Below are 13,863 nucleotides of genomic sequence, written 5' to 3'. Positions count from 1 at the left end.
GGGTGAAAATAGCAAAGGCCATGGGGCACCATGTGACTGTCATAAGCTCTTCGGATAAGAAGAGAGAGGAGGCTTTGGAGCATCTTGGGGCTGACGATTACCTGGTCAGCTCCGATTCCACTCGGATGCAGGAAGTCGCTGACTCGCTCGACTATATCATTGACACTGTGCCTGTTTTTCACCCTCTTGAGCCTTACCTTTCTTTGTTGAGGCTGGATGGAAAGTTGATCTTGATGGGTGTCATCAATACTCCTCTGCAGTTTCTCACCCCCGTCGTTATGCTTGGTGACTCTCTCTCTCTCTCTCTCTCTCTCTCTCTCACACACACACACACAAGTTCAGAACTGAAGCTTGTGATGTTTGATTGTGGGTACCATATAATTGGCCTACAATTGCAGAAAATTTAGGCAAAGATTGAATTTTTTTCTCTCTTTGAGAATTAAAGTCGAAGGTTGGAAAAATTTGCTCTGGAATCTTGCTCTCTGAAATTTGGATTGCATTTATAGTTGCTAATTGTGGGTGCTCTGTTTTTTTTTTTTTTTTCTGCTTTAATAGGGAGAAAGACAATCACAGGGAGCTTTGTAGGGAGCATAAAGGAAACAGAGGAGATGCTCGAGTTCTGCAAAGAGAAAGGCCTGAGTTCCATGATTGAGGTTGTGAAGATGGATTACGTTAACAAAGCCCTTGAAAGGTTGGAGAAGAATGATGTAAGATACAGATTCGTAGTGGATGTTGCAGGAAGCAATCTTGATGATGAGTGAAAACCAAAACACCCATCACAACCCATACCCTATACTGTAATTTCAGCTTCGTTTGAGTGATGAGTTTCAATGTGTTTTCTCCGGTGGAGTTTTCTGAAGGATTGAAAGTGATGTTTTGTGTTTCCAATCTAATTTCCCAATGATTATGCGATGTGATGAAATATGGGGGTTAGTTTCCTTGTAGGTGTGTCATCAATTTCCTATCACATATTAATTTCTCTACAAATACTATTTATCGTAATACAATTCAATATAATAAACATGTAACGCCAATTCCTGTCTTCCCTATTTCTCTCCAATTTTGCTCTCTTATATTTTGTATATTAAATTTTATTTTCTTCATGGTATCAAAGCCATCGTTTTTGTTATGAGTTCGGGGAGGATTGTAGTGTTTATTAAGGATTATGTTTTTGTTTGTGTTCTTAGAATTAGGGTTTAAAGGGTATCCCAATAATCATGCTCTTATCTACATATTTTGTTTTAGTATGTATACTGCTTTATGCAACAATTATATAAATGATGGGGTTGTCTATGGTCTATTTGGAATTACTTATAAATCAATCTTTTATTTTTTGTTTTTTCAATTGGATTTGTTGTTGTTGGCCTCTTGAATTTTGTTCCTTTATAAAGCTTTTTCATTGTAATGTCATTTATTTCAAAATAATAATAATAATAATATCCAAAAATGTGAGGTGGGGTGTATAACGACATTTCCCCCTCTTGCACTCTCTCTCTCTCTTCCCCTTTTGCACGAAAGACAATTCCTAGTGGAACTAGGATTGTTGGTGTGAGTTTTGAAGTTTTTTACCGGTGAAACGTCAATCAAGTCCACGTGGCAACTTTTTCTTTTTTTAAAAAAAAAAAATTAATTAAAGGACAAGATAAGAGATAAGGATTAACCTAACTATTTTAATTGAATTTAATAGCATCTACTCCTAAGAGCCGCCTAAGAAACTTTAAGGAAGTCATAATCTGACCAAAATATCAATGACAGTATAAAAGTAACTTACAATTATTTTTTTACGTTAACTTAATTAATTGTTTCGACAATTTTTTAATGTTTTGAAATGTCTAGATATTCCTCAACACATTAACTACAAGTCTACAAGTATATAGGGGGGTGTTTGTTAAACACTTAAACTCCCTCACATTCCCCCACATCCACCACACTATTAACTTCATTTTTTTCTCAAAAAAATATTATTACTTTTATATCAAATCATTCACTTTTTATATCTAATCATTTACTTTTTTATTACTATTCAAATAAAAAAATCACTACAAAACAAAATTTTTTACTTCTCAATACCAATTTTTCATTTTTTCATACCAATTATTATTATTATTTTTTTCTTTTTTTTTATCCATAAACAGTGTCCTGTAAAATGAACAGTGCTGGGGTGTTTAACAAACACCCCCTATATTTTACACTTGTGACTCCTAAATTGAACTAGCTTTTTGGCACATACAAATATAATTAAGAAAAATGGTACATTAATAGAAATTGGCGAAGATTATATATGAAAAAATGGATTGTGCATGTGGTTTCATGCATTAATGTGCTTTATAAGTTTAGGTAAAAAGGTGATAGATATATATATAGAACATGAAAGAGAGTCTTGCTTGAAAACAAAGAAGTTTAGCAAATTTACTCAACAACTTTCTCTTGGCCCCACTTCACCAACAACATCTATAACCTAAGATTCTTAGGTGGGAGAGAATTTCTTGCCTTCTACTTAAACAATTTGGAATGTCATATGGTACCTTTAAACATATATTAAATAAATAAATAAAACCTCTTTTTCAACAACGAAGGTTTTAGAAGTCGGCAAAACATTATAAAATTAGATTCAAATCATGTTCAAGGAAAAAAAAAAGCATACTTTAATGTTTCAAGTCATGTAGTGGTTGGACATCATGGTCTTGAGAAGTTGAAATTTAAGTATGATATGGATATGATGGTTCTCAACCTTGTTGTTCCAACACGGTAACACCCATTAATTCAAAAATTAGTTGCGTATTGAAAAAATTAAATCGGATCATAAACCTGGGTTTTGAATCAAGTAACACTATGTGTTACTTAACAAAGAAAAATTATAGCATATTCGAATTAAATCTGGACCATTAAAAAAACTATAACATATATACTATATTTTAAAAAAAAATTTTAAAGCACTTAATTCAAAACCTCCTTTCTTTGCCTATTCATTATTCTTTCGAGCATCGATTAGAAAATTGATCACGTGAAGGGGCTAGGCAATGGAAACTAAAAAATATGGGTGGAACAGCTTAACAAAAATTCAAATATAATTTATACAATGTAATAAAAACCTAAAAATTATTGAGAATGAGCCAAATAAATAGTCCGGCACATTAAATAGGCTTCAAATCAGCCCGGGGCAACATTTCCCTCTGCACAAGGTCGACGAAATATATTGTCTACTACATTGCGCAACAAATGAAGTCATTATTTGCACGCCCCCAACCCTTGGGATAAAGGGTTAAGTGTTATAGACCAAATTGAAAGACCCTAAACAAATAAACTTAAAAGAACTCAATAGTCCTAGACCCAATTGAAAGGACCATTAAATTCCAAAGAAGTTCATGGTTAAAGTGTTCTGTCTCACAGTTGGAGAACTTAAACGCAATAGATCAATGTCATTGATGCAAGCTATGGCCTTGACCTTACATATTTGACAAGAACCATTGGATCTTTTTGTATCACCATTATCAGCACCATATTTGTTCCGGATTTCAGCAAAAGATCAAACACGTTTAAATTTAGCCAATTCAAGCTTTCACCAGCTCAATTCGGTTTGACGGAACGAAGAAGCACAAATTTGCGAAAAAGAAAAAAAAAAATTGGACCATTTCTCGATTTATGCGTGTCATCCTTGCGCAGGGGCCATGCTAATCTTCTCTGTATCGTTCCAATTTTATCGGATGTCCCGAAGGACAGCCTCCCTAGGTTCTGCTTTGCATTATAAACTCATCTTTACCGTTCTAACTGAGCGATGTGGGACGCGTTTGGTCCCAGCTGAAACGCGACCTGTACGTCCGAAATTGGGCCCGTGCACGTATTAACTTAGGCCTGGACCAGTATCCCATCTATCATATCTTACCCGAGAGGAGGAGGGGCACTTCAGTTGCGTGACGTCTCTTCCACTTGTAAAGCCAAGCTGACTCCATGATCCACTCCACAGCATCACGACGAGCCAAAGAAATACAATGCTGTGATTAGGATGGGAGCTTGCTGCTCTTCTTTAGTGGAGAGAGAAAGAAGCTCAAAATTAAAATCATCTCCCCAGAACAAATCTTGCTCCAACAAGAGCAAAGGAAGAAGACAAGGCGGATTCTTTTTCAGTCTCTCTCTCTCTCATTGAAAACTCATAAATGATGCCGTCTTGTCTTGTCTTGTCTTGTTTGAGGTAATAGACCGAACTCTGAACTCTGAAGCATTGAAAGTTGAAACTGAAGCTTTTTTTTAAAAAAAAAAAAATTCTATAAACATTTTTAAACAAGTTTTATGTGCTTATAATTGACTATATTAAACACGTGTATCGGAAAAAAATGATTATTCTACAATTCTGAATGCATATTAATGGATAAATATATTATTTAATATATTTTTCCGAAAAAAGTTTACTAGAAAAAATGAGTAATTATCCTTGATTTGACGCACCATGTATCTTCGTTTCAAAACACCAGCACGTGGAATTAAATTCAATCAATGCTGAACTTTAAAATCAGTTGCGACTACAATTAACAATTATATCGTTACAAAAATGCACTCCATTTCACTGCCGATTAATGTTAAAAAAACATAAAAAAGAGAATATTTCACTGCCGATTAATGTTAAAAAAACATAAAAAAGAGAATAAGATTACGAATGAAAAGAAGGATAAAATTGTTTTAACATTAAATTTGAGACTATTTGAAAAAGTCATATAACTCAGAAAAAAAAAAAAAGAGAGAGCAATCAAAGTAGCTCCTCTACTTAGACGTAACCATTGTAAAACTTGCTGGCTAAGAAGTAATGGCAAACATGAAGGATCTAAACAGTGAGACTGCAAGCCCTCATGTGATTGAATTGCTTGCTAAGGCACATCTAAGCTTTTCAAAGCTTGGGGTTCAACTAGCTTGAATTGGCCACAAATGACATAAGTACCAAACCACCCACCATGTTGAAGTTATAAAGAGAATCAGTGACTTTGTATCAAATCTGAAGCAATATCTAGTTTTTTAAGGTCAACAATCAACAAGTGCCCTAAAAAAGTGAAAAATTACGACCCACTTGAAAAGGGGCCGACACTTTTGAGTTTTGGAAATATATATTGGCTGAAGACACGTGACAAGAAGGGGAAAAATGGATGCATTCAACATATCTATTTGATCAATATTCTCAATAACAAAATATACACTTAGCTGCCCTGACTTCACTTGGTTCCAACTTCATTTTTGCAGTTGTAAGATGCCCAGAAAGAAAGCTAGGAGGAAACTTGTTTCATGTGGTGGAGCTGCTTTTCATTTCACATTTTCCAGAAACAAATCATTGCATTCATCAAAGCTTTCTCGCGTAGATGCTGTCCTTGAACTAGTCCCCAAACCTTTCATTATATATGCTATCTGAACTGTTAGTTGGCCTCAGTAAATCATAACCTTTGGCTAAAATACATGTTCATAAAATATCTTGAAGGATTGAAGCCGCTCAAAATCACTGCAAAGTCAAAGAAATTGAATTCAGCTACAGCAGAATCCAAAGCTAAAACACAATCAGGAGTCATATTCAAACACTTACAAATGGGAGAAAGGACGATGACAGCACCAATGGGATATAGAAAGAATGTGGTTCTCTCTAGAAAGGGCAATACTGCAAAAGGACACCGCATATCAGTTCATGAAAACAATCTACAATCTTATCTGAAATTGAAAGTCATACTCGGGCAAGTTAATGAAACATGTTTCAGCTACAAAAAGTTCAAATATACTGATTTTGATTACAGAATGAAAGAAACAACCCACTAAAATTCCCCGGCACCAATTTTGGCACCAAGTTCATTTCACTTTAACGGTTGTTTAAATTTAGTTAAGTATGCCATGGATCCAAAATTGGTTTATAAGTCATCCGAGAAAATAAACGTCAAATATCCATTGAAAAAGGAATGTCGGCATTTTGGAACTATACGCATAAAAAATGTAACAGTTGACATCTTTACCACATAAATAGCATAACTTCAGCCACATACATACTTTACATTTTCCATGCAACAAAATTTTCATTTCACTTTCTAAAAACTGATCTAATTTGAAGATCCAAGTCAGAAAGCCACAGGGCTGTTATTTGTACCCATAACCAATAAATGAGCAAAGAATTAAAAGCTGGGACAATTTGTGATGAGACCAATTATCTGGATCCAGACATACCGAATTTACCACCCTCCCCCCTCATCCCCCCCATAAGATAAAAAAGGTTTAAAAGCAAAATTGTAAGAACTATACATTTAGCTTACCATCATAGCCTAAAAAGTTGAGATAATGGTAGTAAGTAGCAGCCACCATGAAGAGCAAGTTTGATAGCAATACAGGAATGAAACCATGGGCTACCAAAAGCGGTGACAGAAAATATTGTATCACTGCCACAAAACAAAGGCATCAATTAGGTGCATTAATTGAGGTTGAACAAAAAAAAAAAAAAAAAAAGCATAGGAAAGGAGCAGTTACCATAAAGCATAACAAACATAGGAAAGAAAGAGTTGCAGTGAACGTCAAACGCATACATCCTTCAGCCAAAGAAGTCAGGACCATGCAAATTATTAGATTGTAAAATACATAATAAAAGAAAAATAAACCAAATTTATACATTAAAAGAAGCACTTCAATTTAGAGGAGTGAAATTACCACAACATTAGCAAAATACAATTGATGAACAGATGAATATATGCAGCTTTGTGATTTGTGTTCGAGATAAAATTTGTTTGAACTGTAATTAGAATTAAACTAGTAAAGAAGTGGGAAGAATTTTTGAGACTTACCATTCAACTCGTTGCTCAACCACATGACTGTTGGAAGGAGCCTCTGGCCGAAGGTAAGAATTAGTCAGGAACCTGTATGGACATTGAGGAATGCAACTTGTAATTAAACCATTGTGAGTGAACAATTTAAATGGCAAGTGACCTCAAATTCCAAAATTAATTTAGATAGTAAACTCTTTCTTTTATAAGTAATTTAGATAGTAAACTCTTATAAAACACAGATATCATCTTTTTGATAAGTTAAAACACAGATATCATTCTTGTAAAAAAAGCGATGAATGTTGACGATATCACAACAGACAGACTACTCTTAGCAAATTCAGCTACACTGGCTACTACCATGGTTATATATCATGCTTTAGAAACTATAAAGCCTAGAAAGCTCGGACAGGGTAGGCAGCTTCACAGATGTTGGCATCGAAATAAAGTACACTCAACAATAAGACAACAAGAGTAATATCATTTATTACTGGAGGAAATCGCTCTTACCAACAACATGTAGCCAGAACTACTCCAGTTACTAAAAAATGGAAAAGCAATACTGAGATAACTACATAAACTGCATGTGCAGCACTATGGCCATACCTGAAATAAAAATAAAAAACAAGACGAGAATCAATACAGGGTAAAGAACTCATAATGCAGGATTTTGTTTTTCTAAGCATAATGCAGAAATTGTTGAACAATATAAAAATAATATATAAGACATAAATTGAGTAGATTAGACATCTTTGAGGTGAGAAATTACTTAACTGGAAGAAAAAAAACACCAAATTTGATGTGCCATATTGACTCTTCACGCATATCCATATTAAATACTGGCCACACATTTAACTTGGTTTCTTCTTTTTCACGTGAGGGGTAATATGGTATTTCTTACGTTTAGTAGATGTAGCAATGGCCCATATTTTGAGTCTATTTGTGGATCAGACATTTACCTTTGGTCTTTAGCAGTTCAATGCTTCCTTTATTAGTAAACTTATCTAAAACCTGTAGTTTTTTTTTTTTTAAATCCTATTAATCAAGTGCCAGCTACTACATGATTAATCCAATTGATCTATCAATTTTTCAGAGATTAGTGCAGAGAATTTTTTAGCAGCTCTCAAACTCCTTTGCAGGTGTGATTGCCTTCATTCTCAAGTGTGATTGCTTACAAAACCACATGTTTGATTTTCAGGGTTCTATCTACTTCTTTTTCCTCCTGCTGTCTCACCAATCATAGATAACCATTAACCACAATCTTCCACCTATAATGGATCAAACCCTAGGCATCCTCATTACAGAAGAGAAAAATAAACATAGCTACAAAGGCCAGTGGTTGCTTTCTCTTTCTTCCTAAAATTGGTAAAACAAGAACTGAATCGTGTGTTTGCAGCTAACTAGATCTCTAAACATAAGATCAAGCTTACTAAAATGCTTTAATTTCATTCCAAAACCCTTTTCTACCAAATACTTGACTCTCCTTAGACCATTCTAAATCAAACCACTACAATACAGTTCTCGAATCTACAGAACTTTGCATCAGGTTGCAATATGAGCATTTGATCTACATTTGATGATCCCCTCAGCTAATTAGTTGACTAAATCAAGATTTTTGACATTGGTTTTAAAAATGGTATAACAGTCACTATTTAATGGCATTATAGCACTAGCCATCAAGAGCAAGCATATTAGAAACTTACGCAGCACAATAAGCCAAAGTTGCAACTGTCAAAAGAAGGCTGCAGATCACAACAAAAGCGGGGTCATCTCGTGCCCATTGATTCTTAGTTTCTGAAACCAAAAACAAAGTAAAACTTTTAACTTGAATCTACCATTAGCAGCAAATTTCACAATACTACACGTTTAATGAGTCCTTACATAGGCTGTAATTAAGAAAGTCCACAAATGCCAACCAACATAAGTTCTCAATGTTCTTCACTCTTTAAAGTATATGTTTAGAAAACAAAAGTAGTCCTGCCCATCTAAAAGTCATTCCAATGACTTGAAGCAACTTTTGAAAACCAAATACAGAAAGCTATGTAACATACATAATTTAGTAAAACTTCCCAAACATATATTACTAAACCAAGTAAGCATCTGATATTCCCCAATTTTTGTCATAATATCAACTAAAGTAGTTCACTGATCATTAGCTTAAGTCACTATGAGCATTATTAAGAACTTCTGCAGGTGATACTTATATTGAAAACTTAAAGGCATCACTATCACAATAAATTAAATCTTAGGTGATTTTATTTCCTTCCAATGTATGCCAGTTTAAAAGTAAACCAATGTTCCTACAACTGTGATACTTAGTCTGCCGATAGCTACATCATTCAACAACAATGGCAAACCATTAGTGCAGTTGATAGTGTTAATCAGAAAACAACAGCTTATGTCCAGTGTCACTATGGAAACTGTACAATTTATGACTGCAGATTGATAATTACAGTTCGTCAAAGATAATATTAAAATAATCACACATATAGTCAAATGAAAAACTAGATGAATACAATAGCCATAGATTCAATAGCACCAACCAGATGACATAAGCAAATGATCATTCAATGGGAAGTGGACTTACGCTTATGATACTTTGTGTGCTGATAGCTACATCCATTGTAACGTTCCACATGCAAAATACATAATTACGATAATAAGAAATTTTCCAAATAATAAACACAATGCAACTCGTCTATGGTATAAAAATTTGAAGAAAAAAATCATCCTCTTATATAGAATGAATAACTGCTGTGGATAGTAATAATCATAATATAAGTAGAAAGAAAACATCGATAGAGATCATGATGTGGATGATTATCAAAAGGGTGGACACTTACACAACTTTTGGTGAGGTGCATAGGTGAAGCATTTGCCAAAAGGTATATTCAACATCCATTTGTTGCCACTACAATGAACCAGCCAAAAGCAAAAGGAAATTCATGAGAAAAAATTGAACTTAATTAAAATATGAATGATCAAATTCAACTAGCGAATGAGTTCAGTCATGTTGTCAAAGGCGTAAAAGGACTGCTTCCATGACCAACAATCAAAAGTTTTCAAGGAGCAAGTTGAAAAAGTAATGGGCACAGTAAGCAAACCTGACAACAAATGGACACAAATATGCTTGTAATCACAATGGAAAAAAGTATTCAATGTCCTAGTGGTTAACAGTTGGAATTTCCATCACATATCCTAGTCACTTTAAAAGATGACATTGCTCTGATCATGTGTGGTTTCCTAGGGCCTTTGAAACTGCTCAGATCAATTGTGTGAGGCGTCACCCTAAGATCTATAACGGCATGCAGAATCTGAACTCTCTCATCCTCAGATCTATGAATTTGCAGCAAATTTGTTCTCTCAGCGTCAATTTGCATTCAAAAATCATATAAAAAAATAAATAAACGAATGAACTCGAGTAATACTTCACCACTACGAAAGGAACTTCCAGTGTAGCAATGACCAAGCATGGCGTATAGTAAATGCGGAGTGCAGGACAGACAGTTTATACATTCATACGAGTATATGTCCATTCACACAATGTTATATATTAATACAATTGGAATAGCAGAGAATTAACAAGAAATGCTCTTCCCTTCTTTCTCGGATTTTCGTTCTGAGTCAAAGAAGTTGGATACAGAAAACGAAATGGATAACAAATTTACATGAATTGCTTGATCAGAACTTGCAACCAGCACGGAATTTGAGCATGAATTTGAGCAGATATAAGCTAATCATCTAAATTGACGGAAAAATAGATTTTGCTAGTCGGAGCATGTGCTACTCCTGGATCGAGTTCATGAACATGAAATGCTCCTATAAGACTCGTGCAAAATTGGAGATTCGATTGGCACGGAGATCAGATCCGCTTAGAGAAAGAAAAATTTCAAAAGAGATAGGAGAGAGAGGAAAACCTTGACTATTCGGCGGAGGTACTGAAGGAACATAGGGTTAGCTCGGGATGAAGAGGACGGTGACCGCCCTTTCGAGACTGTGGGCAACATCTCCTTCGGACTTTGCAGGTTCTTCTTCGATCGAAGATCTCTGAGATTTCCACAACAGCTCTCTCTCTCTCTCTCTCTCTCTCTCACTGTGTTGCGTACAGATAGAGGGAAATGTAAAAACGACGACGATTTATTAGTAAGTTGGGCCGAGTTTTAGTTATGTAGTAGTTGGATTCTTGGTGGGCTACGGCTGGGCCTAATTATTGCTCAAACGCTATTGGTACAAATATTTAAAAATGCGAGACTGTTTACAAAGATGCTGAAAATATGGATAGTAAGGATGCGTAAGAATAATTAGCGTTTTTAAAAAATATTACAAAATGTAAGGTGTTTGGTATTGCAATTTAAAAAATAGTTAATATAAAATAGGAAAAAAAAATCTACAATTTTTATGAACAGACTAGAGGGATTTCGCATAAAAAAATATTTGAAAAAAAGAGAAAGTAAATTTTAACATGTTTTACTAAATAAAGATTTTAAAAAGTAGTAATTTCAAAAAAAAAAAAATTAAAATCGCATTTATTGAAACTGCAATCCCAAATGAACCATAAATCATCGACTTTCTTGTAAAGAAAAATGTCGGACACAATTTCTTTTATAAATTGTTAACACAAATAAGTGATCGAAGCGTTAATTTTTTTAATTTTATTTTTTTTGTTCTTGTTTGGCTCCAATTATATGGTGAGATGTGTTAATAACTTGTAAAAAAGTTGTAAACGTAGCATTACTCCTAAAAGTGTGACATTGTCGATCAGTCCCGATACATCAATAAGGTGGAACAGTGATGGAAAAAAAGTGTGATTTTTCCGCTCTTAGATCAACTCTTTGTTAAAATCAAAAGCTGATAAGTAGTGCCACATTAGCAAAGTCATTTTTATCCCCACCCAAATAGGTTGCAACTTGACATATCATGTAAAACACGCAATTGCTATAAAAAAATTTTTAAAAAAAAATCTGATTTTGAAAATCTGGTAAATGGGTCTAAAATAAAGTCCTAGTTCTGAGGGTCATTCATATACGCACGGGTCTAAAATTCGTCATTGAAAATCCAAGCCCACTCGGCTCGGCTTAGTGAAGCTGGCTCTAACTGATAAACAAAACAAAACAAAACGCACTATTGAGTTGGATAATCACGCATCTTTTACACTTTCTAACAAACGACCCCTCACCCCACAATATATTTTTTTTAAGAAGAAAACAAATCATGATTTAGAAAGGGACAAAAAGGTCATTATGCAAAGGCAGGCTTCCCCGCCCCCCTTCTCCTGGTCAATAAGGTCAGAAAATAATGCAGAATTTCGGTACAACCGTACTGTACGGCTCATCCCGTAACTTAACCATCTTCTAAACAAAATATAAAACGGAAAAACACAAATATAACTAACTCAACTAATCTCCCATAATTTCTTTCTTTCACGGCAAAACCCAATACAAATCTCGCTATCACTCACTAATTTTTTGCTTTAATCCTCATCTAATTACTGTACACCAGCCTCAAAATTATTTTCTTTTTCGGAAATATCAAAAGACAAGTTAAAAGAAAAGAAGAAAAAAAAAAATCAAGAAACAAATTGGCCGTTTGTTTCTGTTTTGCCTATTCCGAACAGAAACCTTCTTGCTCTGATGATTTCCGTTTTCTTTTTCTTTTTTTTCTCTCTGATTCATAATTTAATGGTCAATATCAATGCGCTTTACGCCCTCACAAAGAATCCCAGCCTTCTCGCGCCCATCCATGTAACTCTTCACTTCCCTTTTAATCATGTCCTTCAGCACGTCAACTAACTCCGGCGAAAACTTCGCCGTTCGGTAGTTATGGTACGGCGGTGATGATTTGGTGTCGTACTCTAGACGAGGCGGCGAGTTTTGGCCGCTGCGCGGCTCGAGAGACTCGGTCCCTGGCAGAGACAGAGTAAGCAGAGTCGACGGCTCGTCAGTGATAGGGTTCGGGCGCGGCGGTGACAAGTATCGAATCGGGTACGGGGTGGATATCGGCGGTAGACCCGAATCGCTTACGTCGGATCCGGATGGGCTACCGCGGGGGCTGTAACACGGACCCATTGATTTCTTGTGCGGCCGATTCAGAGTCTCGTCGGCTGTCGAATCGGCGTCGTCGCCGCTCACCATCGAGGAGTACTTTCTCTTGAGCGTGGAGTTCCAGTGGTTCTTGATCGCGTTGTCGGTACGGCCGTTGAGGAGCCTAGCGATGGTGGCCCACTTGTTGCCGTATTTGGCGTGGGACTTGACGATGATCTGGTCCTCCTCCTGCGAGAACGGCCGGTGCTCTACCTCCGGCGAGATCTGGTTGCACCACCGGAGCCGGCACGACTTCCCCGAGCGCCCCGGGATCGCCTTGCTTATCACCGACCAGCTCCGAGGACCGTGGCTCTGCACCAGCCTCCTTAGCATCTCGTCCTCCTCTGGGCTCCACGGACCCTTGACGCGATCTCCATCCCTGTCCATCAATCAAAAACCCCAACCGTAGAAGAAAACCAGAAAACCAATAGAGCTTTTTTTTTTTTTTTTTTTCTTGGTTTCTCTTAGAGGCCTCTTGAGACTCTGTTACGAGAGAGGTGGGGGAGGACTAGGAGGGGTTTATAAAGGAAGGGTTAGGGTAACTGATAGAGCCGGTTAACTAATACAGGTACTAGGCGTTACGCGAACCGGTTCTGCTCGGTTACAGGTTGCGCCAGTATACAGCTGTATTAACTACCACGCGTCGCCACGTAGGCTCGTGGATTACTGAGAATCCTCACCAAAATCTCGGCGCTATGGGTTTCTTATTTGACTCGTACAGTTATGGAAGTTACTCAGAAAGGGAAGGGTGTAGGACGTTCTGGAATAGGGAATATATCAGGAGAAAATGGAGAGAAATTGAGACAGTGAGAGAGAGAGAGAGGGTTTGAGGATAAGTTTGACTGAGCCAGGCTGGAGAGCATTACGTAAGGGAATTTGGTTTGGTTTTTTGTCTTTTTGAGGTTTTTTGGGGTGCACGGAAGTGGTGATGTGGAGAAAACGACAAGAACGGTCGCGGAATTGGAGAACGGATCATTACTGACAAGCTGTCAGTCCAGCCTGTAATACTT

The 13,863-nt window shown here is 36.3% G+C and overlaps 3 protein-coding genes and 1 non-coding gene across 4 annotated transcripts; 1 reads left to right on the top strand and 3 right to left on the bottom strand.

Annotated features, from left to right (window-relative positions):
- Positions 1 to 2: 2 nt before the first annotated feature.
- LOC132177248 (probable cinnamyl alcohol dehydrogenase 1) lies at positions 3 to 1,045 on the top strand (the record flags this gene model as incomplete). Its single annotated transcript, XM_059589498.1, has 2 exons — positions 3 to 285; positions 556 to 1,045. Coding segments are annotated over 2 exons (489 nt in total), but the record flags the coding sequence as incomplete, so codon positions are not given.
- Positions 1,046 to 3,617: 2,572 nt separating this feature from the next.
- LOC132180139 (U6 spliceosomal RNA) lies at positions 3,618 to 3,718 on the bottom strand. Its single transcript, XR_009440034.1, has one exon. It is a non-coding gene; the product is annotated as a U6 spliceosomal RNA (small nuclear RNA).
- Positions 3,719 to 5,116: 1,398 nt separating this feature from the next.
- Positions 5,117 to 10,898, bottom strand: LOC132179859 (uncharacterized). Its single transcript, XM_059592650.1, has 10 exons — positions 10,691 to 10,898; positions 9,617 to 9,684; positions 9,361 to 9,386; positions 8,477 to 8,567; positions 7,284 to 7,379; positions 6,795 to 6,866; positions 6,484 to 6,542; positions 6,273 to 6,395; positions 5,561 to 5,632; positions 5,117 to 5,479 (listed from the first exon to the last, which is right to left on the bottom strand). Exons 1-10 carry the CDS (start codon positions 10,778 to 10,780, stop codon positions 5,415 to 5,417), a joined length of 762 nt encoding a protein of 253 aa, XP_059448633.1. The 5' UTR covers positions 10,781 to 10,898; the 3' UTR covers positions 5,117 to 5,414.
- A 1,257-nt stretch (positions 10,899 to 12,155) lies between these two features.
- LOC132178842 (transcription factor MYB44-like) lies at positions 12,156 to 13,332 on the bottom strand. Its single transcript, XM_059591406.1, has one exon. The coding sequence runs from the start codon at positions 13,238 to 13,240 to the stop codon at positions 12,449 to 12,451; it is 792 nt and encodes a 263-aa protein (XP_059447389.1). The 5' UTR covers positions 13,241 to 13,332; the 3' UTR covers positions 12,156 to 12,448.
- Positions 13,333 to 13,863: the final 531 nt, after the last annotated feature.

Source organism: Corylus avellana, chromosome ca4 (assembly GCF_901000735.1).
Source record: "Corylus avellana chromosome ca4, CavTom2PMs-1.0".
Classification (NCBI taxonomy): domain Eukaryota; kingdom Viridiplantae; phylum Streptophyta; class Magnoliopsida; order Fagales; family Betulaceae; genus Corylus; species Corylus avellana.
Note: the sequence above shows the minus strand (reverse complement) of the source record. Positions and strands in the feature narration are given on the sequence as shown.

What these genes read in the sequence shown, in the direction of transcription:
- LOC132179859 (XM_059592650.1), bottom strand. Translation starts at nt 10,780, where the DNA reads ATGTTGCCCACAGTCTCGAAAGGGCGGTCACCGTCCTCTTCATCCCGA. An exon ending in TGCACCTCACCAAAAGTTGT is followed by an intron (nt 9,387 to 9,616) that starts GTAAGTGTCCAC and finishes CAATGGATGTAG; the next exon opens with CTATCAGCACACAAAGTATC. An exon ending in GTTCTGGCTACATGTTGTTG is followed by an intron (nt 6,867 to 7,283) that starts GTAAGAGCGATT and finishes ATGTCCATACAG; the next exon opens with GTTCCTGACTAATTCTTACC.
- LOC132178842 (XM_059591406.1), bottom strand. Translation starts at nt 13,240, where the DNA reads ATGGACAGGGATGGAGATCGCGTCAAGGGTCCGTGGAGCCCAGAGGAG.